General features: G+C 48.3%; 1 protein-coding gene across 4 annotated transcripts in view; it reads left to right on the top strand.

Moving 5' to 3' along the window:
* The window catches only part of arhgef39 (Rho guanine nucleotide exchange factor (GEF) 39), a 70,661-nt gene that overhangs the window by 24,711 nt on the left and 18,081 nt on the right, over nucleotides 1–27,869 (top strand). For all 4 annotated transcript variants that reach the window (XM_055652893.1, XM_055652892.1, XM_055652890.1 and 1 more), the window contains exons 3-9: nucleotides 2,825–3,000; nucleotides 3,415–3,509; nucleotides 4,970–5,090; nucleotides 7,073–7,191; nucleotides 19,078–19,148; nucleotides 20,270–20,398; nucleotides 24,873–25,102. In XM_055652893.1, the coding sequence (XP_055508868.1) occupies nucleotides 2,825–3,000; nucleotides 3,415–3,509; nucleotides 4,970–5,090; nucleotides 7,073–7,191; nucleotides 19,078–19,148; nucleotides 20,270–20,398; nucleotides 24,873–25,102 (941 nt within the window). The remainder of the gene's footprint in view (nucleotides 1–2,824; nucleotides 3,001–3,414; nucleotides 3,510–4,969; nucleotides 5,091–7,072; nucleotides 7,192–19,077; nucleotides 19,149–20,269; nucleotides 20,399–24,872; nucleotides 25,103–27,869) is intronic.

Genomic DNA, 27,869 nt, shown 5'->3' with positions numbered 1-27,869 from the left:
AGATGATGTTTCGGGTTGGGACCCTTCTTCAGGCTGAGTGCAGTATGGGGAAGGAAGCTGGAAGAGAGAGTTGGGGGTGAGACAGAGCCTGTCGAGTGGTCGGTGGATGCATGTGATTGGCAGATGGATGGCTGTGGCATTGAGTGCGAGTCAGAACATGGCCAAAGGGCAGGAGTGCAGCAGGTATCACAGAGGAGGGAGCAGTGAGAGAGGGTCCCATCAGTGTGGAGAAGAACATCTTTGAGGAACGTCCACAGAGGAGAAGTAAGATGGGGACACAAGGAACTGCAGATGGTGGAATCTTGGATCCCTATCAGTTTGCCTACCGCAAGAACAGCAGTACGGAGGATGCCATCTCAACGGCACTTCACTCCGCCCTCTCCCACCTCGACAACAGAGACACTTATGTAAGAATGCTGTTCATCGATTACAGCTCAGCATTCAACACCATTATTCCATCAAAACTGATCACCAAACTCGGTAACCTGGGCATCGACCCCTCCCTCTGCAACTGGATACTGGACTTTCTAACCAACAGACCCCAGTCTGTGAGGTTAGACAAGCACACCTCTTCAACCCTCACCCTGAACACCGGCGTTCCTCAGGGCTGTGTGCTGAGCCCCCTCCTCTACTCCCTCTTCACCTATGACTGCACACCTGTACATGGTACTAACACCATCATCAAGTATGCAGATGATACAACGGTGATTGGCCTCATCAGCAACAACGATGAGCTGGCCTACAGGGAGGAGGTCCAGCACTTAGCAGCATGGTGCGCTGACAACAACCTGGCCCTTAACTCCAAGAAGACCAAGGAGCTCATTGTAGACTTCAGGAAGTCCAGAGGCGGCACGCACACCCCCATCCACATTAACGGGACGGAGGTGGAATGTGTTTCTAGCTTCAGGTTCCTGGGAGTCAACATCTCCGATGACCTCTCTTGGACCCACAATACCTCTACTCTGATCAAGAAGGCTCATCAGCGTCTCTTCTTCCTGAGGAGACTGAAGAAGGTCCATCTGTCTCCTCAGATCCTGGTGAACTTCTACCGCTGCACTATCGAGAGCATCCTTACCAACTGCATCACAGTATGGTATGGCAACTGCTCTGTGTCTCCGACCGGAAGGCATTGCAGAGGGTGGTGAAAATTGCCCAACGCATCACCGGTTCCACGCTCCCCTCCATTGAGTCTGTCCAAAGCAAGCGCTGTCTGCGGAGGGCGCTCAGCATCGCCAAGGACTGCTCTCACCCCAACCATGGACTGTTTACCCTCCTACCATCCGGGAGGCGCTACAGGTCTCTCCGTTGCCGAACCAGCAGGTCGAGGAACAGCTTCTTTCTGGCGGCTGTCACTCTACTCAACAACGTACCTCGGTGACTGCCAATCACCCCCCCGCCACCCGGACACTTATTATTTTTTTTAAATTCAAATCGTTTGCTATGTCGCTCTTCAAGGGAGATGCTAAATGCATTTAGTTGTCTCTGTACTGTACACTGACAATGACAATTAAAATTGAATCTGAATCTGAATCTTGAGCAAGAATCACAAAGCACTGGAGGAACTTAGCAGATCAGGCAGCATCTGTGGAGGGAATGGACAGACTAGATTTTGGTTCGAGACCTTTGTTCAGACTGGAAAGAAGTCTTCTGGAGTGAAATTAAATGCTAGGACCCATGAGTTTGAAACTTATTACAGAATATTTCCAGCTGCTACTGTTTTTATTTTGAACTAATGGTAATGAAATTAGTGTGGGGTTTGAAGTAATGTCTTTCTACATTTTAACCCGTTTGGGTGGTGGATGCCTGGACTCGCTGCCAGGGGTGGTGGTGGAGGCAGATACGATCGTGTTTTTTGACAGGCACATGGAGATGTTGGGAATGGAGGGGGTATGGATCACGTGCTGGCAGAGGAGATCAGTTTAACTTGGCATCATGTTCAGCGCATGTCCCTTGTGCTGTGCTGGACTACATTCAGAATCAGGTGTTTTGGTTTATTATTGTCACATGTACTGAGGTACAGTGAAAAGCTTTGTATTGCACGCTTGCCAACCTGATAATACGAAACGCACTCAATCAACTCTTTTGCAGTCAATCAAGTCAAATACAATCAAGTCAATCAACCAACCAAAGCAAAAAAAAAAGTCAAAGCTGCCCGTGTTTCATAGTCGTACAGCACGGAAACAGGCCCTTCGGCCCAATCAACCATGCCGCCCAAGATGCCCCATCTAAGCCAAAGCAATTTGACCACGTTTGGCCCATATCGCTCCGAATCTATCCTATCTGTCACTTACCCAAGCATCTTTTCAATGTTGCAAACCACAGAAGGGTCCAGAGATGCTGCTCGACTCTTTCCAACCACCAATCTCTGAGGTTCCTATTAAAGTTATAGGATAGGCTTAGAGGAATATGGGCCAAACATGGCAGGTGAGGCTAGTGTAGTTGGGGCATGTTGGTCGGCATGGGCCAAAGGGAATGTTTCCCTGCTGTGACTGTTGCTGTTGGTGTGTGAATGTAGTCCCTGAGGATTGACTCTAACTCAATCCTCCCCTCTCACCTTCAGCCTATGCCCTCTAGTTCTTGATTCTGAGGAAGGGTCCCGACCCGAAATGTCACCTATTAATTTAAAAAAAATCTAGTGATGCAGTCTGACCTACTCCAGCATTTTGTGTCTGTCTTTGCTATAAACTAGCATCTGCAGTTCCTTTCGTTTCCCTCTAGTTCTTAGTTCCCCGATGCTCGGTAAAAGACTGTGTGCATTCACCCCACTGTATGTTACCTGTGTTCTACTTCATGTTGGCACGTGATTCCTGTTTCCCAAACCCAGCTTCCAGTGAAGAAGTCCGTGTCCCCATGGCAAGTCGCCCTCAGCCGAAGTACCCAGCGGGCGGAACCAACCTGGAGGAGCAGAGAACGCGTTGGGAAAGGAAAAGGGTTCGGACTGTGAAAGAGTTGATTGAGACGGAGCAGAGGTACTTCGAACAGCTGGAGTTAGTTGCAGTGGTAAGGATGTTTCAGTGTTCAAATTTAGAGATACAGCATGGAAACTGGCCCTTCAGCCCAACGAGTCCACGCAGACCAGCGATCTAACCAGTTCACACTAGTTCTTGTTATCCCGCTTTCTCATCCACTCCCCGCACACTGCAGGCAATTTACAGACGGCCAATTAACCTTCAAACCTGCACGTCTGTGGGAGGAAACGCACGCGGTCACAAGGGGAATGTGGAAACTCCATACACAGACAGCACCTGGGGTCAGGATCGAACCTGGGTCCCTGGCGCTGTGAGGCAGTGGCTCTACCAGCTGTGCCACAGTGCTACCCTTGTAACGGAGTGCCCTGCAGGAACTTATAGTCACATGCAATGTTCAAGGTTTAAAGAAACAGTCTCTTCAATGTCTAATGGTCTTGTATTGCAGTATTTTATAGAGATTTTAACGGCAAAGGGGACTCTGCGGACGGAGGAACGAGATGCCATATTTTGCACCTTTAAGTCCATCCATTCAATAAACAGGTACACTAGTTTAAAACTCGACTTTTAAATTTCTTAGTAAAACACTGCTTGGTGATGTCCTGGTACAGTAAAAAGCCAATTGTTCTTCAAACCAAAGAAGGGTCCAGAGATGCTGTCTAACCCGCTGAGTTACTCCAGCACTTTGTGTCTTGTTTGCAAGCCAGCACCTGCAGTTCCTTGTTTCTCCGATCCCAGAGGTCAGTGTCTAAGGTGTCAGATTACAAGTTGCAGAGACGCAGGACGTGTGGGCACGGCAAGATGGCTGATGTGTATCTCTGATTATCCAGTTTGTGCGGGTTCATTCAACCTGTCCTTTGTAAAGGAAATAGGCTCTGCCTCCAGGGATAATTTATTTTAGGAAATTATAAAAGTATAATTAGGCAATGAGACATACCGTATCGTAGAGTCATACAGCATGGAAACAGGCCATTCAGCCCAACTAGTTCATGCCTATCACTGGTCCCATTTTCCCACCCGTTGGTCTATATCTCTCCAAACCTTTCCTATCCATGTACCTGTCTAATTTATAAGTTAGTCCAGCAAGGAAACGGGCTCCTCAATCCAACTTGTTCATGCCTTCCAAGATGCTCCATCTTAGATAGACCCAGTTGCCCACATTTCATCCAATTCACTCCAAACATTTCTTATCCATGTTCCTGTCCAAGTGTCTTTTAAATGTTGTTATTGTACCTGGCTCAACTACCTCCTCTTGCAGCCAGTTCCATTTAACCACCACCCTCTGATTGGAAAATGTCGTCCCTCATTTTCCTATTAAATCTTTCATTTCTCACCTTAAGGCTAAGTTCTCTGGGTCTTCATTGCCCTGGCCTGGTAAAATACTCTGCATTCACCCCATCAATTCCCCTCGTGATATTACACAATGACCTCTAAAACATCATACTTCAGCCTCCTGTGTCTCAAGGAATAAAGTCCTCGCCTGTCCGACCTCACCCTGTGTTGGCAGGACTCGGGCACTCCAGTCCTGGCAACATCCTCACAAAGCTACTCTGCCTTATGGCATCTTTCCCTTCAGCAGGGTGACCAAAACGGAGCACAGTACTCCAAGTGCGGTCTCACCAACATCTTGTATAAGTTGTCGGTGGAATGGTTGGATGGTTCAGTGTAATTGAGGCCGGTACTATAACGGCATTTCACAAACAATCGCCTTATCTATTCCCCTCATGATTTTACACACCTCTATAAGATTGCCCTTCAACCTCCTGTGCTCTGAGAAATGAAGTCTTGGTCTGCCCTAATTTGTCACTGAAGATAGGCAGAAAATGCTGGAGTAACTCAGTGGGACAGGCAACATCTCTGGAGAGAGGGAGTGGGTGACGTTTCGGGGCCGAGACCGTTCTTCATACTGCGAGTCAGGGGAGAGGGAGACATGGAAGGGTAAGGTGTGAAAACACGGGTCATATTTGTCACTTAGCTGCTGACGGCTTTTGGGTCTCACACAGGATGCTGTTGAGTGATCTCGAGAACGGAAAACTAGGGCAAGGATTTGAACGCTTCTGCCCTCAACTTCATCTTTATACCACTTACACAGATAACATGGAACATGCTCTCAAAGTCTTGCAGGTAATTCATCCACGAGGGGGCATTATGGGCATGACTGCGACGAGCGCTCAGAATGTATGTACAAAAGTCCAGGCGCGGTGAGTGGCGCAGGCGTGGATCAGGTGTGATGTGGGAGGTTTAGTTACGTTGAGGCGGGGTTAAGGTGTGAGGTTTATTTGAGGGGCGAGGTTTAGTGATGTACGGTTTAGTTGAGGCAAGGTCCAGGTGTGAGGAGAAGTTTGGTGGTGAGGTATCGTTGAGACGAGGGGTTTAGTGAGGCGAGGGGATTAGTCGAGGTGTAGGTGAGGGGAAGTGAGCGGAGGTGAGGTGAGGAGAAGTGGGTGTCTGAGCTCGGGAACAGAGACCGAACTGCTGCTGAAGGAGACGAGACCACTGGCTTCCGTGGCAGAGAATTCCACAAATTCACAACTCTGGGCAAAAAAGTTTTTTCTCATCTCAGTGCTCGGCAAAGAGACTTTTCAGGGAACATATTTTTTGTAAAGATTTTTTTAGCTGTATGAGGGCCATTTATTGAAACTTATAAGGTTATTAAGGGTTTGGACATGCTAGAGGCAGGAAACATGTTTCCAATGCTGGGAGAGTCCAGATCCAGGGGCCACAGTTTAAGAAAAAGGGATAGGCCATTTAGAACGGAGATGAGGAAATACATTTTCACACTGAGAGTTGTGAATAGATAATAGGTGCAGGAGTGGGCCATTCGGCCCTTCAAGCCAGCACCGCCATTCAATGTGATCATGGCAGATCATCAACAATCAGTACCCCGTTCCTGCCTTCTTCCCATATACTCTGACTCCGCTATCTTCAAGAGTGGATTGGCAGTGGAGGCCAATTCTCCGGAGGCTTTCAAGAGAGAGATAGACAGAACTCTTAAAGATAGCAGAGACAAGGGATATGGGGAGAAGGCAGGAATGGGGTACTGATTGTGGGTGATCATAGAAATGTCTATTGTCTATTTCATGAAATATATATCCTTTGGGGGTTATTTTATTGCTTATATGTTAGGATAATTCTAAGCTTCTGTTATGTAAACTACCAGCAGAAAGCTTGAAATCACTTTCAATGTATTGAAAATGCAGGAGCTTCAGGGGGGGGCCTGTTGTGGGACAACCCCATTGAAGAAGATAACAGTGGTTACCCAAACCTCGTTGCTGGTCGCGACGGGGCCCCCAAAACAGTTCAAGGTTCTGGGCCCCAAAAATGTAGGCAAGATGGGCCGAAGGGCCTGTTTCCATACTGTCTCACTTCTATGACTCTCAAACCGTACATTTCTTTTGCACGCCATTCTGTTGGTCAGGAAGGTGACACTAAACTGAAATCAATCTTGCCAAGGGAAGGCTAATTGTTCAATGCAGTTTGCTCCTTTCCCAATTAGTTTTGGCATGTGGTTCAAGCTTCATACTTCAGACTTTGCTCGCATTGTGCGCGCTCGTCACAGTCTTTGCTCATTAGAGACCGCGCTGTCATCTTTATGTGGGTGCAAGTTTGGGAAGGTGGCACGGAGCTCCCTCACCCCTTTGGGAAACGGCGGCAAAGTCTTGCTCCTTCAAGAGTCTGAAGGAGTGAAATCGCAGCATCGCCTCTTTTGACAGTAGTTCCCAACCTATGTGCTTATTTATCTCTTCAACACCCTGAGCTGGAGAGAGGTATCGCTGTCTTAATTAAGAAGAAGGATATGACCATGGTAAATTGACTGATTTCATTGATTAAGCACTAGCTGCACAAGTAACATTGATTCTAACAGTGGGTGTACATAAATGTAATTGTCGGAACATGGGGCTGCATAATTAGGGCGATGTGACAAAAGCCGGTAGATTTGCCCTAATCAACCTTCAGTAACGTCCCTGTGCATAATAATGTGCCCTAGTGCAATTAGTTTCCATCGACAGATCTTCTGAAATATCTTCTCGGTGTGCGAGAATAATGTATTTTACCAGTGCCCAACGCCCTTTTAATTAATGTGCGTCTCCTGCGTTCTGTTTTAGGAGCAAATTAAGAAAAACAAACAATTCGCTCGATTTAAGAAGCTTCAAGAATCTCGAGCAGAATTCCACGGGTTGAAACTAGAAGACTTGCTTCCCCTGCCTCTTCGGCGTATATATCAGTGAGTAGCCTTACTAGTTATTGTAATTTATCTAGTTATTGGCATCTGTTCTGTTTTGATTTTGTAGGAAGGATGTTGTCAAGCTGGAAAGGGTGCAGAGAAGATTTTACGAGGATGTTGTTCGGACATGCAGGCCGTAGCCGTAGGGGGAGGTTGAGCAGGCTAGGACTTGATTCCTTGGATTGCAAGAGGATGAGGGGGGTGATCTCAGAGAGGTTCCTGGTCTATTCCTCATGAGAGGAATAGATCGGGAAAATGCACAGAGCCTTTTGCCCAGAGTAGGGGAATTGAAAACCAGAAGACATGGGTTTAAGATAAGGGTGGGAAGATTTAATTGGAGCCTGAGGGGTGACATTTTCACACAAAGGGTGATGAACCCTTTCACGACATTAGTCAAGTCAGTTAATGTCGTGGAGGTGCTCGAAGGGCTAACAGAGGCGTTGGAGATTTCCGATACTGGGCCGGACGGCGTTCCTGCTTGCAGCGACGTGCCATCGGATGCTTTGTCACCCAATGAAAGATTTCTGGTGTGAAGTCTTCAGGCTTGATGGATTCATGCCGGCTAAAGCTGAGACCACAGCAGTCCAGGGCACTCTCGGCTCGCTTCTTGTCCAAAGAGAACAGCATGGAACAAGCTGCTGGAGGAGGTAGTTGAGGCAGGCACTATTGCGACAACTTAGGTACATGGATACAACAGGTTTAGAGGGTTATGGGCCAAACGCAGGCAGGTTGGACTTGTGTAGATGGGGCATGTTGGTCGGCATGGGTAAGTTGGGCCGAAGGGCCTGTTTCCACACTGTATGATTCTATGTGCCCTGGTTTTTTTTAAACCCCACAAATTTGCACAAAGCCATGAAGTTTATTTGTTAGCATTTAAATGCCAAACCAAAGAAATTGGTAAATTTGGTTTCTTGGTGGCAAATGCATTGACATCAGCCCTCACTCTCATTCACCTCGTCATCAGGGGCTGTGCGGATGAAATGGTATTTACCCGGATCAGTCTCGTTGATTGATTTAGAATTATTTAGTCTTCTGCTTGTGTGGTTCCCCAGTCTGTCGACTGCATTTTAATACCTAGAGTCACCAATGACATCTGATCTTGAGTTATTACCTGATATCTCATTTCATAACGTGATGTATACATCAAACACAAATCATGCTTCCGCACTCAGCTTTCATTACAGAAGTCCCACTCCAATCCTGGTGCTTCATAATCATAAGCTGGTGCTGTGAGGCAAGACATTTGACGCACGTTATTGGAAGATGTTACTGTGGACAGGTGCGCTCTACCTGAGCAACAACTAATCTTGCGACAACTAATGAGCAAAACACAATGTGCTAGAACTGGCAACAGTCAAGTCAAGAGTGTTTTATTGTCATAGGTCACAGATAGAACAATGAAATTCTTGCAACTTATTGGAGTAACTCAGCAGGTTAGGCAGCATCACCGGAGAGAAGGAATGGGTGACCAGTCCGAAGAAGGGTCTCGACCTGAAACGTCACCCATTCCCTCTCTCCAGAGATGCTGCCTGTCCTGCTGAGTTACTCCAGCATTTTATGTCCAATCTTCGGTGTAAACCAGCATCTGCAGTTCCTTTCAATACAATGAAGTTCTTACAAGTCTGTAACCTGTTCCCCATCCACACCCCACTGTCCCGACCCGAAACGTCACCTCTCCATGTTCTCCAGAGATACTGCCTGATCAGCTGAGTTACTCCTGCACTTTGTGCCTTTTTTTCCCCCTGTAAACCAGCAGCAGCTTTGTTCTACGTAAATCCTGCCCTTTAAGGTGAGAGGGGCAAAGTTTAAGGGAGATTAAAAAAAATTTTTTTTTGCATAAAAGGGTTGGTGCCTTCAGTGCTGTAAGGATTAGTGGTGGTAGCAGATACCAGTGTGGTGTTGACCCGAAACGTCACCTCTGCCCTGTTGTCCAGGCAATGCTGCCTGATACTGACCACTGCAGGCAGAGGAGATTTTTTGCCTTTTTATTGTCTTCATGTTCGGTGGTGACATTGTTGTTCCCAAGGGCCTGTTTCTGCCCTGTACTGTTCTAGGGGCAAAGTTTAAGGCTGATACCATTACAATTTTTTGAGCATAAAGGTGGAGAGGTTTTGATGCAACTTTACAGGGTGCAGGTGAGTCTGTACCTGGAGAATGGGTTTGGTGTAAGAAGGAACTGCAGATGATGGTTTAAACCGAAGATAGACACAAAAAGTTGGAGTAACTCAGCGGGACAGGCAGCATCTCTGGAGAGAAGGAATGGGTGACGTTTCAGGTCGAGACCCTTCTTCAGACAGTCTCGACCCGAAAGGCCACCCATTCCTTCTCTCCAGAGGTGCTGCCTGTCCCGCTGAGTTACTCCAGCTGTTTGTGTCTCTCTTCGAATGGATTTGGTCTTCATGTTAAAGGGGGATGAGGTGCCACTGGAGGCAGAGTGGCAAAGGTACATGACAAGGTAAGTAGACTCAGAAATAGTTGCTTTCCGAGAATTATAACTACTCTTAATTCAAATTCACACATGCACTGACTTCACTGCCCAACACCCGGACTTCCATCTGTATATATGTATGTAGCGCCGCAGAATTGTGCACCTATCTTCCTTCCCCCCCCCCCCCCTGCCTGCCCGTTTTTGAGTTACTCCTGCTTTTTGTGGTTTTGTGCTAAATGGATATGTATGCATGAGTTAAGCAGCTTTCAGTTTCACTGTACCACTATAGTGACAATAAATGGCAAATCTATATGAGGTTGGCTCCTGGGATGGGGAGGTTGATATATGAAGGAAGGTTGAACGGGTTGGGTCCATTTTAATTGAGGAAAATAAAAGAATCAGACAAATTTTAACAATGGATGGTGTGTTTCTCCTTGTTTTGTTTAGTTCAGTTAAGTTTATTGCCACATACAGTGAAAAGCTTTTGTTGCGTTCTATCCAGTCAGTGGAAAGACTATACATGATTACAATCGAGCTATTCACAATGTACACAACCACAGGATAAGGGCATAACATTTAGTGCACGGTAAAGGCAGTGAAGTACGAATGAAGATAGTCTGAGGGTCTCCAACTGAGGTGGATAGTAGTTCAAGACCGCTCTCTAGTTGTGGTGGGATGGTTCAGTTGGCAGTTAACAACTGGGAAGAAACTGTCCCTGAATCTTGGGGTGTACGTTTTCACACTTGTATACCTTTTGCCCTATGGGAGAGGGGAGAAGAGGGAGTAGTTTGGTGTATGCAGAACTAGGATACATTACTTTTGGAATTTTACTCTTCATTGTAACAACTTTGTTCTGCTTTGTCTGTGGAATTTTCTGTCTCGTCCGGTGGAGGCCGGTTCTCTGGATACTTTCAAGAGAGAGATTTTTTCTAGATAGGGCTCTTAAAGATAGAGGAGACGGGGGAGAAGGCAGGAACGGGGTACTGATTGGGCATGATCAGCCATGATCACGTTGAATGGCGGTGCTGGCTCGAAGGGCCGAATGGCCTACTCCTGCACCTATTGTCTATTGTCTATTGTTCTGCTGCATCTTTTGACCAGATGAAGGGATTGATTCATTGAAAGATGCAGCATGGAAACAGGCCCTTCGGCCCACTGAGTCCAAGCTGACCATTGTCCACCCGTTCACACTAGTTCTATGTTATCCCACTTTCTCATCAACTCCCTACACATTAAATGCAATTTACAGAGGGCCGATTAACCTCCAAACCCGCACGTGACGTGGGGGGGAAACCCACACAGGGTATAGAACGATTTGGATCGCGTGCAGGCAGATGAGATCAGTTGTACCTGACATCATCATATTCGGCATATTCCTGTGTTGTACTATTCCACGTTCTATGTACAAACCCGCACGTCTTTGGGGGGTGTGTGGAAACCAGATCACTTGGAGGAAAGCGCACACGGCCACAAGGAGAACGTGCATACACCCCCCACGCACACAGACAGCACCCGAGGTCAGGATCGAACCCGGGTCTCTGGTGCTCTGAGGCAGCAGCTCAACCCGCTGCGCCATAGCGCCGCCCTTTGAGCTTTGAATAAATAAACCTTTATCCTGTCGGCTGTTTTAGTCTCTGGTCCGAGCGCCACAATCTTTATTTTTGCCAAATTTGAAGATTTCATAGTCCACAGGGAAATATTAATATTCTGGTTAAGAGGATGTCTCCCTGTGGAACTACAATTTCCGTCTGATTTTGTATACTGTCATTCATAAATTAAAGGCTTATTTATTATTCATTTATCTCCCTCAATGCAATACTTCTATCTCGGAGTATTAGAACGCAAAAAATCACCATTTAAACAGTGGAGAATTACAATTCTGAGCAGAAGTTTTTTTGGTTTATCATTGACGAGGTACAGGGAAAAGGTTTGATTTTACACGCTGTCTGATCAGATAATATTATACAGGAGTACAATCATGTCAATAGATAGAGCGATGGGGAAGATACAGAGTGCAGAATATAGTTCTCTCATGAAAATAATTTACTTATAGGTTGTCAACTGCCTGAGAAAGACAACAGACACTGGCCCAGGGGTGTCAAGCCCGTGGGCCGGATGCCGCCCGCGAAGGGGTCCGATCAAGTCCGCGGGATGATTTCCCTGATGCCAGAGCGGGCTGCAGCTGTCCCCGGTGCCGGATCGGACTGCATTCGTGCGTACACGGCGTAATCCGAAGCGCATAAAGTCGCATTTTGCCCGTGACCTAAAATGAGTTTGACACCCCTGCAATGGACAATAGGTGCAGAAGTAGGCCATTCGGCCCTTCGACCCAGCACCGCCATTCGCTGTGATCATGGCTGATCATCCACATTCAGTACCCCGTTCCTGCCTTCTCACCATATCCCCCGACTCTGCTATCTTTAAAAGTTCTATCTAACTCTCTTGAAAGCCTCCAGAGAATTGGCCTCCACTGCCCTCTGATGCAGGGAATTCCACAGACTCGCAACTCTGTCATCCCTGTCAAAGAGTCATACAGGGAGGAAACAGGCCCTTCGGCCCGACTTGTTCATGCCGACCAAAGCACCCCATTAGCTAGTCACATTGTCCGTGCTTGGCCCCTATCCCTCTAAACATGTCCTATCTGTGTACTGGCCAAGTGCCTTAAATGTTGTTATAGTATCTGCCTCAATTACCTCCTCTGGCAGCTCATTCCATGCACTCACCACCCTCTGTGTCATAAAGCTGTTCCTCGGGTTCCTATTAAATCTTGCCCCTCTCACCTTAAATCTGTGTCCTTTGGTTCTTGATTTCCCCAACCTGGTACATTCACTGAATCTATTCCCCTCGTGCTCTTGTACATCATTATAAGATCACCCTTCATCCTCTTGTGCTCCAAGCAATAAAGTCCTAGCCTGCCCGACCTCTCCCTTTAGCTCAGGCCCTCGAGCCCTGGCAACATCCTCGCAAATCTTCTCTGCACTCGTTCCAGTTTAATGGCCTCTTTCCTTCTAGAGGGTAGCCAAAACTACGGCACGGTGCTCCAAGTGCGGCCTCATCAAAGTCTTGTATGAGCTGCCAGAAGAGTGATTCAATGGTGCATTCACCCGATCTGACCCACTCGTGAGTTCATACACCTCGTTAGCATCACCCCTCAGCCTCTCGTGTTACAGCCACTAACTAGAATTTTTTTTAAAAGTCATCTAATTTAACTTACCACAGGTTTGTGAGTAGGTCCTAACTCTGCAACATTCCCCTCTGAATGTACAATCATAGCAATGGAATGAGAAGCATCTTCTGCAAGCTGGTCCCCTTCCGAGGAAATGGATTGCTTTCTCTTTAATATGGACACGAGGAACTTGTATCAGGGCGGCGCAGCAATAACGTTATTGCCTTGCAGTGCCAGAGACCCGGGTGCCAGATATCCTGACCTCTGCTGCTGGCTGTACGGAGTTTGCAGGCTCTCCCAGTGACCAGGCGGGTTTTTCTCCATCTGCTCCAATTTCCTCCCACACCCCATAGACGTACAGGTTTGCAGGTTAATTGGCTTCTGTAAATAGTTCATAGTGTGTAGGATAAAACTGGTCAACGGGTGACGGTCGGTCGAAGGACCTGTTTCCACGCTGTGTCTCTAACCGTCTAAACTGCCGATGCTGATTCACAATCCCGTAATTCCTGATTTAATGTTACTTGATTGGGAGATACAACGTGGAAACATCCCCTTCGGCCCACTGAGTCCACGCCGACCATCCATCACCCATTCACACTGGCTCCATGTGATCCCACCTTTTCATCCACTCCCGACACACTTGGGGGGGGGGACAATTTACAGAGGGCCAATTAACCCTCAGCTTTAGGATGTGGGAAGAAATGTAGGAAACCCATGCGGTCACAGCGAGAACATGGAAAATTCTCAACCCCTCGCCGTCTCCTCTCCTCCTGGCATTATGAGGCAGCAGCTCTACCAGCTGCGCCACCCGTGTGCTGCTCATGTTAACCTTTTCCCCAGAACCGCAATTATTTCTGCAAAACGTTTTTCTTGGATTTTTAAACTCTTTACCACGTCCAAAGTGAGTTTAGCAAAATAATAGATCTCCAGTTTGCCTTTGAGGGCTGTTTAAAATTTTGTCTTAAGAACAGAGAGTCGAGCGCTGGGCGTGTGAATGACACTGCCCATGATGTCTCCTGTCACAGTGTGTATAAAGTGGGATTTTCCCCCTGTCGGCTCCAGTCCTCGCTGTAACTGGCAGCATTCTGCAGTAATTAATCTCCTCCGTGATAAAGGCAGCCAGCCATCCTGGGCAACTCCAGCCTGAGGAAGCATATGCCATCGACAGATGCGGACGCTGTTCGGAGCGGCTCAGCTCAGTGGAACTCCCCGCTCTCCACGCACTCCCACCGCGACCGCCCTGCTCCACCGACACATTAGAGACCCAGAGGAGCTGAGACCTGTCGCACGCTGCCCTTTATTACCAGAAAGTATCTTATCAGGCAACAACAAAATACACTAATTATATGAGAAGCACAATGCGAGGAGTGTGTGTTGAGCAGATCGGTATGTCAAGGCTGCAATGTTTTCATTAGACTTTTTCTTTCCTGCATGGAATGCCAGCAACCGGGAATGTTGATCACGTTAAATCCATACTAATTAGTCTCCCATTGTGTTTGTGCGGAAGAGGGTGGATTTGTCTGGTATCGCCCAAACTTAGTTTAGTTTATTATAGTCACGTGTACTGAGACACAGCGAAAAGTATTTTTGTTGCGTGCTATCCAGTCAGCGGAAAGACAATGCATGATTACAATCAAGCCATGTACAGATACAGGATAAAGGGTTTAAGAAGGAACTGCAGATGCTGGAAAATCAAAGGTAGACAAAAATGCTGGAGAAACTCAGCAGGTGAGGCAGCATCTATGGAGCGAAGGAAATAGGCAACGTTTCAGGCTGAAACTCTTCTTCAGACCTGAAGAAGGGTTTCAGCCCGGAAGGGTCTGAAGAAGTGTTTCGGCCAGAGACGTTGCCTATTTCCTTTGCTCCATAGATGCTGCCTCACCCGCTGAGTTTCGCCAGCTTTTTCGTCTACCTACAGGATAACGAGAATAACTTTTATTGCAAGATAATGTCCAGTAAAGTTCCTTTAAAGATGGTCTGAGGGTCTCCAACTGCTCTCTAGTTGTTGATAAGATGGTTCAATTGCCTGATAACAACTGGGAAGAAACTGTCCTGGAATCTGGAGGTGAGCGTTCTCACACTTCTGTACCTCTTGCCTGATGAGTGGAGAGAGAGAGAGAGAGAGAGAGTGTGCAGGGTGAACTAGTTTTACATAGGTCTAATGGTGATTTTTAATGTGAAAATGTTTGTCCTGTTGTATTGTTTCCGCGAATTGATGGCTGGAATGCACATTCTGCCCAGAATTGGGGAACCAGGAACTAGAGGACATAGGTTTAAGGTGAGGGAGGAAAAATCGAATTCAGGGTTGAACGGTATAAGAGAAAATATTGTCATGTTCAATTTATTTGTAGTATGAGGGAATAAATAAGGAGAATACACGGAGTATTTTAACCTGGGTAGGGGAAGCAAGAAATAGGCTTAAGGTGAGTGGGGAAAGATTTAATAGGAACCAGAGTGGGTAATTGAGGCAGGTACATTTAAATATATATTTAGACAGGCACATGTATAGGAAAGGACAGGAGGGATATGGGACAAGCACAGGCAGGTGGAACGAGTGGAGATGGGCCATCATGGGCAAGATGGGCTGAAGAGCCTGTTTCTGTGCTGTCTTTTGATTACTGTGCAACTTCTGGGTGTTTTATTTCATAGAACGTGGAACATAGGGACAGGGTCTTTGGCCCACATTGACTGTGCCGAACATGGCGTAGTTAAACTAATCTGCATGTAATCCCTATCCCTCCATTCGGCCCAACGTTTAGAAGCTTCTGAAACATCACTATCCCGCCTGCATCCACCATCACCCCATGCACGAGGGGCTTTCAGGCAGGCTCATGGACAAGCACAAATGGTGGGATATGGATCATGTGCAGGTGGAGGTTCGTTTAACTTAGAAAAACATCTATTGATAGGGCAGCGGAAAGGTAAGTCACTGGGATCAAAACTGAAACCACTTCAATCACAAGTTTGAATTGGGAACAGCTCTGTCCAAGATCACAAGAAATTGCAGAGTTGTGGATGTAGCCCAGTCCACCACACTGACCAGACTCCCCACCATCGACTCCATCTACACTTCACGCTGCCTTGGGAAAGCAGCCAACGTAATCAAAGACTTGTCCCACCTCGGTCATTCCTTCTTCTCCCCGCTCCTGTCCGACAGAAGGTACAGAAGCTTGAAAACGCACACCACCAGACTCAGGAACAGCTTCTTCCCCTCTGTTATCAGGCTTCTGAACGGTCCTTCCATCAGTTGGAATACTGTCTGATTCACCTCTACTCCATTGCGGACATTGGACTATGTGTATGGAGCTGATGCGCTACAATGCAGAGAACTATATTCTGCACTCTGTATCTTCCCCTTTGCTCCACCTATTGTACTTGAGTTTGACTTGATTATATTTACGTGTAGTTTTGTCCGATCTTCTTGGTTAGCATGCAGAGCAAAGCTTTTCACTCTAGCTCGATACAATAATTAACCTGAACCGACTCCCAGTAAAAGCAGGGACATTTCTGCAGGAAAATGGTGCAAGTGGCGGATAGATTGTTAAAAAATTCTATGCATGAAATAACTTTTGATTATTTACAAAGGTGCAGTCAATGGGTTTAATTGAACAGTTGGGTCAGGTGGGGATTGTGTTATCATTGAATACAGCTTTCTGTTATTTCTGGAGCTGGCCTCTGTAATCCCACAGAAGGTAGAGACAAAATGCTGGAGTAACTCAGAGGGACAGGCAGCTTCTCTGGAGAGAAAGAATGGGTGATGTTTCGGGTCAAGATTCATAGAGTGACACAGTGTGGAAACAGACCCTTTGACCCAACTTGCCCAGCTCCACTCGTCAAACATGCCTACGTTTAGTCCATATCCCTCCAAACCTGTCCTATCCATGTACCTATGTAACAGTTTCTTAAACATTGGGATAGTCCCAGCCTCAACTACCTCCTCTGGCAGCTTGTTCCATACACCCACCTTTTTGTGTGAAAAAGTTTCCCCTCAGATTCCTATGAAAATCTTTTCCCCTTCATCTTAAACCCATGCCCTCTGGTCCTCGATTCACATACTCTGGGCAAGAGACCCAGTCTATTCCTCTCATGATCTTATACACGTGTATAAGATCACCCCTCATCCTCCTGCGCTCCCAGGAATAGAGCCCCAGCCTACTCAACCTCTCCCTATAGCTCACACTATTGGTGGCACAGCGGTAGAGTTGCTGCCTTATAGCGAATGCAGCGCCAGAAACCTGGATTCCATCCTGACCACGGGTGCTGTCTGTACGGGGTTTGTACGTTCCCCCGTGACATGCGTGATTTTCGGTTTCCTCCCACACTCCAAAGACGTACAGGTTTGTAGGTTAATTGGCTTGGTAAATGTAAAAATTGTCCCTAGTGGGTGTAGGATAGTGTTAATGTGCGGGGATCGCTGGTCGGCGCGGACCCGGTGGGCCGAAAGGGCCTGTTTCCGTGCTGTATCTCTGAACTAAACTAACTATCTGGTCCTGGCAACATCCTCACAAACCTCTGCTCCCTTTCCAGCACGACAACCTCTGCAGACCCGTCTCGCGGCAACCTCCACTTGCAATCCAGGCGTTTTATGTCAACTCCTGGGGCCTAATGATATCTTGCCGCACTTGGTTCCGATTGTGTGCAGAAGTTTTTTTTTAAAACTCCTGTCACTTGAGAATTTATCTAAGGGAAGAACAAATAATCTCTTCTGACAGTGTCCCAACTACAGAGAGGGATGGAAGGGTTGCGAGGGAAATGAAAGGAGATGCAAGTGGACATTTGAAGTGCATCTTCTTCCCCCCCCCCCCCCCCGTGAAACCCCCCTTTTGAATACCATTCTGCAAAGTAGCACCATTTCTTTTTGAAGTTTGCATTTGTTCCCAACTTGCGCAAGGTCCGTGAAATGGCGCCTACCTTGTGAATATATTATTTCCCCATTTCAGTCGTTAACAAACAGCGACCACAAATTGTATATTCCCAGAAGTAGTGTGTCAACATGCCTCATTTTAATTAAAACATGAACATTGATAAATAACCTCTATCAGAATGTCACATCTGAAGCCATAAGTATATTTGTCACTTCTGTCTCTCATTACTGTCAGTTACGTACGGCGCGGGGATTCCCCCTGGAAATGGATTTAGAGCAATTACTATTTCCTGGACAGTTGCGACGGGTCTGGAAATATTCCTAGTTGGGAGCTTGTGCCGAACTACTGAAGGTGGTGCATAATGAGGTCTTGGGTGGCATTGGACTTGAGAGGTCACTTGTAGACCTGTGCCCACCACCGCTGCTCAGAGTCACATCGGGCCAGATTGTGCCTTCCATCTGCTTGGGCTGACAAGTTGCTGGGTTGGGTACAGACGGTCAACCATCAAGGGCCTGTCCCACTTGGGCGTCACTTACGTGTCATGCAGATGGCGCGCAAAGATTTTGTACATCTCAAAATCCCGGGGCGCGTGTGCGACCGCGCGTCACTGCCCACGCCACCACGCACCATGCGCCCATCACTTGCGCAGCAAGACGCATGCGTCGTGACGCATAAATGATGTTGCGTCAATTACGCCCAAGTGGGACAGGCCCTTTACTTTCCCTCAGCACAGCTGGTTGAGTTGCTGCCTCGCAGCGTCGGAGACCCTGGTTCGCCCCTGACCTCGGGTGCTGTCTATGTGTGTGTTTGCACGTTCTCCCTGTGACTGCGTGAGTTTTCTCCAGGTGCTCCAGTTTCCTCCCCCACTCCATTTATGCGTTTATGGGTTAATTGGCTTCTGTAAAGTGTCTCTAATGTGTAGGATAGAACTGGTGAACGCTGGTCGGGATGGACTCAGTGGGCCGAAGGGCCTGTCTCCACGCTATTTACTTTCCTCCAGTACTGCGAGTTTCCTCCCACATCCCAAAGACATGGAGGTTTGCAAGTTAATTGTTCTCTGTAAATTGCCCCCAGTGTGTAGGGAGTGGATGAGAAAGTGGGATAGCGTAGAACTAGTGTGAACGGGTAATCGATGGTCGGCGTGGACTCGGTGGGCCGAAGAGCCTGTTTCCACGCTCTATCTCTAAACTAAAACTAAATTAACCGCTAGATAGACACAAGGTGCTGGAGTAACACAGCAGGTCAGGCTGGACAAAGAGATCAGGTGACGTTTCGGGTCAGAACCCTTCTTCAGCCTGAAGGTAGCGGGAGGCAGGAATAGTTAAAGAAACTGCAATCCCAATGAGTCGTTGTGTGCTGAGAAATCATATGCAAGTTTGTGTTCTGCTGTTGAAACAGTGGCATTTATTTTGAAAAATTTATTTCAGATACAAGCATCTGTTGCGAGATTTAACTGAAAATACCAATCCTGACCATCCAGAGTTTCAGCAGCTCAAAAGTAAGTTACTTGGCTTCATCATCATTCAGATGAAGGTTCGTTGATTTTTTTTTCATCCCATTTATATTTTGCTAGCTGGACATCGTTGTTGAACTCGGCTTTTATTGCTAAGTATGGTTAGATCTATTATTGTCACGTACCGAGGTACAGTGAAAAGCTTTGTTTTGCATGCTGTCCAAACAGATCAGATAATACTATACAGGAATATAAATCAAGTTGGGTGGCGCAGCGGTAGAGCTGCTGCATTACAGCACCAGAGACCTGGGTTCGATCCTGATTATGGGTGCTGTCTGTACAAAGTTTGTAAGTTCGCTCAGTGACCGTGTGGGTTTTCTCCGTATGCTCCAGTTTCCTCCCATGCTCTCAAGACCCAAAGGTTTGTAGGTTAATTGATATTGGTAAAATTGTCGCCAGTGTGTAAGATAGTGTAGGGGTGATCATTGGTTGGCAGAAGGGCCTGTTTCCAAGCTGTATCTCTAAAGTCAAACGCAAGTGCAGTAGGTAGAGCAAAGGGGAAGATACAGAGTGCAGATTATAGTATGTGTTGGGTCCCATGTTCACACGGGAGGGCTCGCAATATTCCACCACTCCACCAATTCCAATATTGCCGTGGGTCCGAGTGAGCCTGCGGGCTGCGAGGAAATGCACGGTGCGATGTGAAGACGGTGAAAAGCAGCGGGGGAACAGCCGATCTGTGGCTTCCGCCAGCGTGACAGGGGCGGGTGGGGGGGGGGGGTTGGTGGAAAGTGCGCCTGCGCGTTGAGAACATCTGCTTGAATCGAGAGCGGGTGGCAGCGCCGCCAGCGCAAGGGCATAGTGACGTCCGCAGCTGCCGATTTAAAGAAAACAGTAAGTTTTGTGAAGGGTTTTATTGAAAATGTGTACAGAAAAATGACCAAATTTAATGAGGTGTGGATATGCGAATGTAAAAGTAACATCGCTAGCGAAATGGTAAAAATCTCGGCGTTTTTGCGTCTGGTTTTCACGGAGTAACGAATCAAAGGCAAAAATTATACTGTCTGATTCATTGAAGGCTCAGCATTGTAGCACATCAAGTTCATGAAAATAAATAAATAGAATTGATTGCCTTTGCTGCCTTTTTTGTTTCCACCGACTATCAGGTGCAGTGAGGGTGATTTCGGAAGCTTCCCAGCACATTCAGGACCAGGCTCGGAGGCAGGAGAACCACCTCCAGGTGCTCCGGGTGCAGAAACTATTGAAAGGGCGACGGAGCAAGGTGCTGGCCGCAGGTTCGTCCCTGTGATCAGCCATTCCCTTTTATATTGACCTCCTCCTCGGAAGGGTCTTGTATGGTGGAGAAATGAGAACACAGAAATCCCACTGCCCAGTGTATTGGGGGATTACATCAGTCGTAATCATGCGGCCCAAACAAGAATGGGCCTTGTTAATTGTCCCGCCTTCAAGGGCTTTAACTGGATTATTGAAGACATAGTTTATAATTTTCTTCACTTTCTGCTCTTTCCCCAATATATGTGTACACACACACACCCACCAACCCCCACACCCCCCCACCCCCTGCACACCCCACACGCCCCCCACCCACGCCACCCCCACACACACGCCTTCCCACACACACACGCCCCACACACACACACACACTCCCCCGTCACACACACACACACACACACTGTGTGTAGCTCTCCGCAACCCCGTCTCTCTCTCTCTCTCTCTGTGTGTCCTCTCTCTCTCCTCTCTCTCCCCCTCTCTCTCTCTCTCTCTCCCTCTCTCTCTCTCCCCCCCTCTCTCTCTCTCCCTCTCTCTCTCTCTCCTCTCTCTCTCTCCCCCTCTCTCTCTCCCCCCCCCTCTCTCTCTCTCCCCCCCCCTCTCTCTCTCTCCCCCTCCCCTCTCTCTCTCCCCCCCCCTCTTTTTCTCCCCCCCTCCCCTCTTTTCTCTCCCCCTCCCCTCTCGCCCTTTCCTCTCCCCTCCCCCCTCCCCTCTCTTTTTCTCCCCCCTCCCCTCTTTTCTTCCCCTCCCCCCTCCCCTCTCTTTCTCCTCCCCCCTCCCCTCTTTTCTCCCCCTCCCCCTCTCCCTCTTTTCTCTCCCCCCCCCCTCCCCTCTTTTCTCCCCCCCTCCCCCCTCTCTCTCCCCTCTTTTTCTCCCCCCTCCCCCCATTTTCTTCTCTCTCTGGAGAGATCCCCCCTCCCCTCTTTTCTCCCCCCTCCCCTCTTTTCTCCCCCCTCCCCTCTTTTCTCCCCCCTCCCCCTCTTTTTTGTCAACCCCCCCTCCCCTCTTTTTCTGCTCCCCTCCCCTCTTTTCTTTCTCTCCCCTCCCCTCTTTTCTCTCCCCTCCCCTCTTTTCTCTCCTCCCCTCCCCTCTTTTCTTTCCCCCCTCCCCTCTTTTCTCCCCCCCCCTCCCCTCTTTTCTCCCCCCTCCCCTCTGTTTCTCCCCCCCTCCCCTCGTTTTTCTCCCCCCCCCCCCTTCTCTTTTCTTCCCCCCTCCCTCTCTTTTCTCCCCCCTCCCCTCTTTTCTCCCCCCCTCCCCTCTTTTCTCCCCCCCCCCTCTTTTCTCCCCCCTCCCCTCTCTTCTCCCTCCCCCATTAACCCCCTCTTTTGAAAAACCTCCCCTCCCCTTTTGTCTTTCTCTCCCCCCCTCCCCTCTTTTCTCCCCCCTCCCCCTTTTCTCCTCTCTCCCCCTCCCCTCTTTTCTCTCCCCTCCCCTCTTTTTTCTCTCCCCTCCCCTCTTTTCTCTCCCCTCCCCTCTTTTCCCTCCTTTCTTTTCTCTCCCCTCCCCTCTTTTCTCTCCCCCTCCCCCTCTTTTCTCTCCCCTCCGAAACTCCCTCTCCCCCCCTCTCTTCTCCTCTCCGCTCCCCCCTCCTGCCTTTTCTCTCCCCTCCTCTCTTTTCTCTCCCCCCCCCTCTCTCTCGCCTCCCCCCTCTCTTTTCTCTCCCCCTCTCTTTTCTCTCATTGCCTCTCTCTCTCCCTGCCTTTCTCCGACCCCTCTCTCCGTCTCGTTTTGTTTATCTCTGGAGAGATCCCCACATGTGTAACAGCACAAAGAGTCTCGTCATGAAAGCCAAGGTCTGTCAACCTCCCTGAAGACCAATTAATGGTGCTCCAAATCTTCTGGGCAGGCAGATAAAAAGCCGAGCGATAGACTGAGAGGAAGATGAATCCCTGACATGTACAAAGCCACGTTTGTTTTTTTTTAGCTGTTTGTAGGCTTTTCTTAAGTGTTCCTGTGGATCTTAGATGGAATTTCTTAAATCTCAACCTCTCTCATCCCTCTTGATATTAACTAGTTAATTTAATGAAAAACTAATCCTGAAGCCTTTTGTCTGCTCTCTCTGCGCTTTCCCCATTTCTGAATAAATGTGAGGCAAAGGCTTCAGTGTTTACATTGACAGCAATTCAATATGTTGTTTTTTTTCTCTCTCTCTCTCTCTCTTTACTTTTCCAAGGTTTTTTTTTAGCTTCTGAGTAAGATATATTACTGCAGGGAAGTTGTAAGATTTAGTCGAACGACCTCTAGCTCTCTCCTTGCCCCCTGCAAACCTGCAAGTCTTTGATCTGGCACTGGGCTTCACTTTGAATGGAGAAGTTGAAAGTGTTGGACATGGAAAGGGTGGCATGAAAGTCTTGCTCTTTGAATTCTCCCTTTTCAAAGACCAGCTTAAAGTACCGGGGAGGGCAATAATACACCGGTCCACAGCTCATTGAATAGAGGACACATCACGTTGTATTTTCATTCCGCGCAGGCCCACACCTACTTTATTTTAACTCGAATATTATTTATTCCCTTCGCCAAATGACCCACTTTATTAATGGCAACCAAGAATAGTTTGGTGACTACTGGAGAGACAGTTGAAGGCACGGAGAGACGGCACCCGGGACCCCAGTCTGTGCCTTTCGTGAGAAAAGACACCCAACAAAGCTACGGAAAGGCCGAATGAACCACCGTGGCCTAGAAATACATCAGGCGAGAATGAAATGCTTGGAGAAGGAGAAAGGTGTGCAGCACACAGGCCTTGAACCTGGTGAGACGGAGGTGGAGCCCGGCCAGGACTCACCCCGCAGTGCCCAGTCCCTCCACGCTCTAGAGTCTCCCAACCCCTGCAGAGTAGTTATTAAGATGGCTGATCCGTGGGCGGTTGCCGCTGGGGCCCGATCAACCCCGGCTGGGTCACCTGGGGCGAGGGTGTCTGATGCTGTGAGACCCGAAACACCCGATGACCCCAGATCACGTCACTGAGGATGCATCCCAGCGCATCTAGAAGATGTATATTTTTCACAATCCGAGGCGGGGTTTACCAGAGGTTGCTACCCAGTTCAGAAACATCCCTCGCCTTCTCCGATGCTTTGAAGTCTTGACTTTATCGATTTAATTGGACCCCTGTATATCTGAGGAGGGGTGTGCTGGCCTTGGAGAGGGTCCAGAGGAGGTTGGCGTGATGATTGGGTTAAGGCATGATGAGCGTTTGACAGCACTGGGCCTGTACTCGCTGGAGTTTAATGCGGGGAGATCTCATTGAAACTTAACGGACAGTGAAAGCCCTGGATAGAGTGGGTGTAGAGAGGATGTTTCCACCAGTGGGAGAGGGCACAGCCTCTGAATAAAAGGACGTGCCTTGAGAGATGAGGAGGAATTTCTTCCGTCAGAGGGTGGTGAATCTGTGAAATTCTTTGCTGCAGAAGGCTGTGGAGGCCAAGTCATTGGTAGTTTTAAGGGTTGACAGACTCTAGATTAGTAAGGGCATCGAATGTTATGGGGCAGCAGAATGGGGTTGAGAGGGAAAGTTAGAATGGCCAAGATTGAATGGCAGAGTGGACTCAATGGGCTGAGTGGTCTAAATCTGCTCCTATGACTTATGAAATTAATTCTGAAATGGGTAGAGGTGGACAGGAGCAAGATTTCCTGACCCTGCCTTTTTTGGGCCAGTTTAAAATATCTGCAAGCAACATTGTTCAGAGCCAGCCATCCCTTTTTATTGACTTTACAAAATGAGCGAATGAATATGGAATATTGCCTCGGGGGAATGGCGCAGTTTAAATAAAAATGCCACCAAGGAGGCACGGTGGTGCAGCGGGTAGAGCTGCTGCCTCACAGCGCCAGAGACCCGGGTTTGATGCTGACCTCGGGTGCTGTCAGTGTGGAGTTTGCATGCCCTCCCCGTGACCGCGCGGGGTTTCCTCCCACATCCCAAAGACGTGCGGGTTTGCAGGTTAATTGGCCCTCTGTAAGTCGTTCCCTATTGTGTGGGGAGTGGATGAGAAAGTGGGATAATGTAGAACTAGTGTGAAGGGGGGTGATCGATGGTCGGCATGGACTCGGTGGGCCGAAGGGCCTGTTTCCAGATTGTATCTCTTTAAAAAAAAAAAATTTTTAAATCCTGGCGTATTGAAAATAGGGGGGTATCTTTGATTTGATGCTTTGCTTGTTGGTTATGGGAGTGAGCAGGTTAACTCACACCGTAGCTCTTTGACATAGTTACCCGCACTGATAACACACCCTTACTCTCTAACCCAAGTTCCCCCATCAAAGTATGCGGTTTTGTCCTTTCACGGAGAAATTCTAAGCTGCCATTAGACTAATAATTGTTAACCACAGTTTAAAAATAAGGGCGAATAGATTGGTGGGATCAACATCGTCAAGTGAGAATTTTTTCCTTTGAATGGATATTTTAGATGAGAAGGTTCTGGGCTCCACAAGCTCCTTTTGTAGTTTCCAACGTTAATATCTGAGCCACTTTGATCTTTTCTCCCACAGGAAGGCAGTACATTCGCGAAGGTTGGCTGACCGCCGTGCCGTCCAAGGGCGAGGAAACCAAGCACAGAATGTTCTTTCTGTTTTCCGACCTTCTCCTGATGACCAAACCCTGTCACCCGCTCCACCCCGTGCACTCCGACAAGCTCGTCTGGCAGAGGGCCTACCCTTTGGTCGAGGGCAGGGTAGAGAAAGTCTTCGGGCACACCAGGAGTCAAGGAGGCCTGATCAGCGTGAGTCTTCGAGAGAGAGTCGAGTTCGATCATGACTGAAAGATCGCGTGGGAATGGGAAGGGAGGATAAAATGGTGGCGCGGCGGTGGAGTTGCTGCCTCACCGCGCCACGGGCCCGGAGTTCGATCCTGACCTCTGGTGCTGTCCGCGTGGAGTCTGTACCTTCTCTCCCCATGACCGGGTGGGTTTTCTCCAGGTGGCTCCGGTTTCCTCCCACACTCCAAAGGCGACAGGTTAGTAGGTTAATTGGCTTCAGTAAAGATTGTAAAATGGCCCCTGGAGTGCGGGAGAGTGCTAGTGCACAGGGATCGCTGGTCGGCGCGGACTCGAGTGGGCAGAAGGGCCTGTTTCGGAGCTGTATCTCCAAATTATAAACTAAAAGTCACTTTAACATTTACCTCGCCCTACAAAAGGACTCTGACCCACTTCAGAATAAAAGGAGGTAGCTTTAGAAAGATGGTGAATTTCTATAGCCAGAGGGTGGTGAATCTGTGGAACCCATTGCCACAGACAGCGGTGGAGGCCATCTTTGGGTATATTTAAAGGGGATATTGGCAGGTTCTTGATTAGGAAGGGTGACTAAGGCTATGGGGAGAAGGCAGGAGAATGGGGTTGAGAGGTCAAGATAGATCAGCCATGACTGCATGGTCTAGTAGACTTGATGGGCCGAATTACCTAATTCTGCTCCTATGACTATTTTGCCCCCCCCACCCTGATTCCTTCCTCTAGCTTCACAATGCACAAGTCCTTTTGCCTCACACATTCTGTCTTTTCACCTCTGGCCTTTGTCCAAACATCTGGCAAACAAATAACCCCCTCACCCGTATCAACCTATTACTTGCTCCTTTCTTGCATTCAGTTCCACCCCCCTCCCATCTTACAATCGCTCTGAAGAAGTGTCCCGACCCGAATTGTCTCTTCCACTTTCTCCCAAGATGCTGCCTGACCTGCTGAGTCACTCCAGCACTTTGTGCCTATCTTCAGCCTATTACTTGCCAGGCTTTTGTGGTATTATGCAATAATAGAGTAAGGCTGAGCAGAGGGGCACTAGGACCCTGCCAGAAGCCAGGCTCCAGTAACCGGTTGTGTCTGGAAAACCCAGGGTGTCGGCAGTTGGAGAGAGAGGCCTGGGCTTACACGAGGCTGTTGCAGTTGCTGCTGTTGTTGTACAGATTAAAGGTATACTCTGTTTACGTCGTGGTACGAGCCTTATTACAAGCATAACTCGACATGGTGCCAGAACTGGGAGACTTGTAAGCAAGAAAATAAATAAAGAAGAAGAGGACGGTGTATCGTTTTGGCGGGAAATAGGAGACGAGCTGGCAGATATGGCGCAACCTACACCAACTGCTACGTTCACAATACAACCTCCAGAGCCATTCGATTTTACCAAGCCTCAAGAATGGGAGCGTTGGATCAGGAGATTCGACCGCTTCAGGCTTGCAAGCAATTTAAACGCGACGTCGGCAGAAAACCAGGTGAACACGCTAGTGTATTGCATGGGCGATGAAGCAGATGATGTGCTAAAGGGGCTAACGCTAACTGCAGATGAGAGGAGGGTGTACACGGATGTCAAGGCGGGCTTTGATGCATTTTTTGTGCCTAAAAAGAATGTTATCTATGAAAGAGCCAAGTTCAATCAGCGTGTGCAACTGCCAGGAGAAATGGTGGATTCCTTCATCACTGCTCTATACGGATTAGCCGAACACTGCAACTATGGACAGTTACAGAACGAGCTGATCCGCGACAGGTTAGTGGTTGGGCTGAGAAACGTCTCATTGTCCGAAAAGCTACAGCTAGACAGAGACCTAACCCTTGAAACTGCTATAACAAAGACAAGGCAGTCTGAAGAAGTTAGACGACAGCGGTTTGACTTAAGAGGAGAAAATAGCGGTGCTAGCAAGTGCACAAATGTTGATGCTGTGCATGCTAAAAGCTACAGAAAACCCAAATTTCCCTCAAGGCCTCAGCCACAAGCACAAACACCAGGCAAAAATAAATTTAATACACAGCCACAGCCAGGTTCAAAGGCCTGCTATAGATGTGGAAAAATGCCCTCGCATGGAAAATTGGAATGCCCTGCTAAAGATGCTGCGTGTCACAACTGTGGCAAAAAGGGACATTATGGCAAAGTGTGCAGAAACGGTGCTAAATCTCTCAATGCTGTCACTACAGAGGAAGAAGAGAGCTTTTTCCTGGGATCCGTGGATGCTGGAAAAGACCCATGGACGGTGCAGCTACAAGTGAGACAACAAAAAGTGCGCTTTAAAATAGATACTGGTGCTGATGTGACCGCCATGCCAGCGGAGGTGTACCATGACATTACAGGGGGGCATGATGTGAAGTGCCTGGCAGTGTCGACACGCTCATTGTTTGGGCCAGGGGGCAATGCACTCTCTGTCCTGGGCGTAGCCAGAGAAACACTGCGCAGAGGCAATAAAACAAGCCTACTAGAGGACACCAACATCTATGTAGACTCTGTCATCAGCAACATTCCTGTCAGTGGAGATTATCTGAGCAGCCTACGGGAGCACCTACAGGCAGACAGCACATGCTCTGCACTGATGGAGTACTGCACAGAAGGCTGGCCCGACAAAAGCCAACTGCAGGGAGTGCTGAGACATTACTGGGCTGATAGAGCAGTGCTGACTGTGCACGATGGGCTGCTGCTGCGGGGCACGAGGCTCGTCATCCCATCAGCCTTACAAGGTGATGTGCTGCAGAGACTACACGAAGGACACCTGGGGGTGACAAAGTGCAGGGGCCG

The sequence above is a fragment of the Leucoraja erinacea genome, chromosome 22 (genome assembly GCF_028641065.1).
Source record: "Leucoraja erinacea ecotype New England chromosome 22, Leri_hhj_1, whole genome shotgun sequence".
Lineage (NCBI taxonomy): Eukaryota > Metazoa > Chordata > Chondrichthyes > Rajiformes > Rajidae > Leucoraja > Leucoraja erinaceus.
The sequence above is the reverse complement of the archived record's forward strand: the minus strand, read 5'-3'. Positions and strand labels throughout refer to the sequence as shown.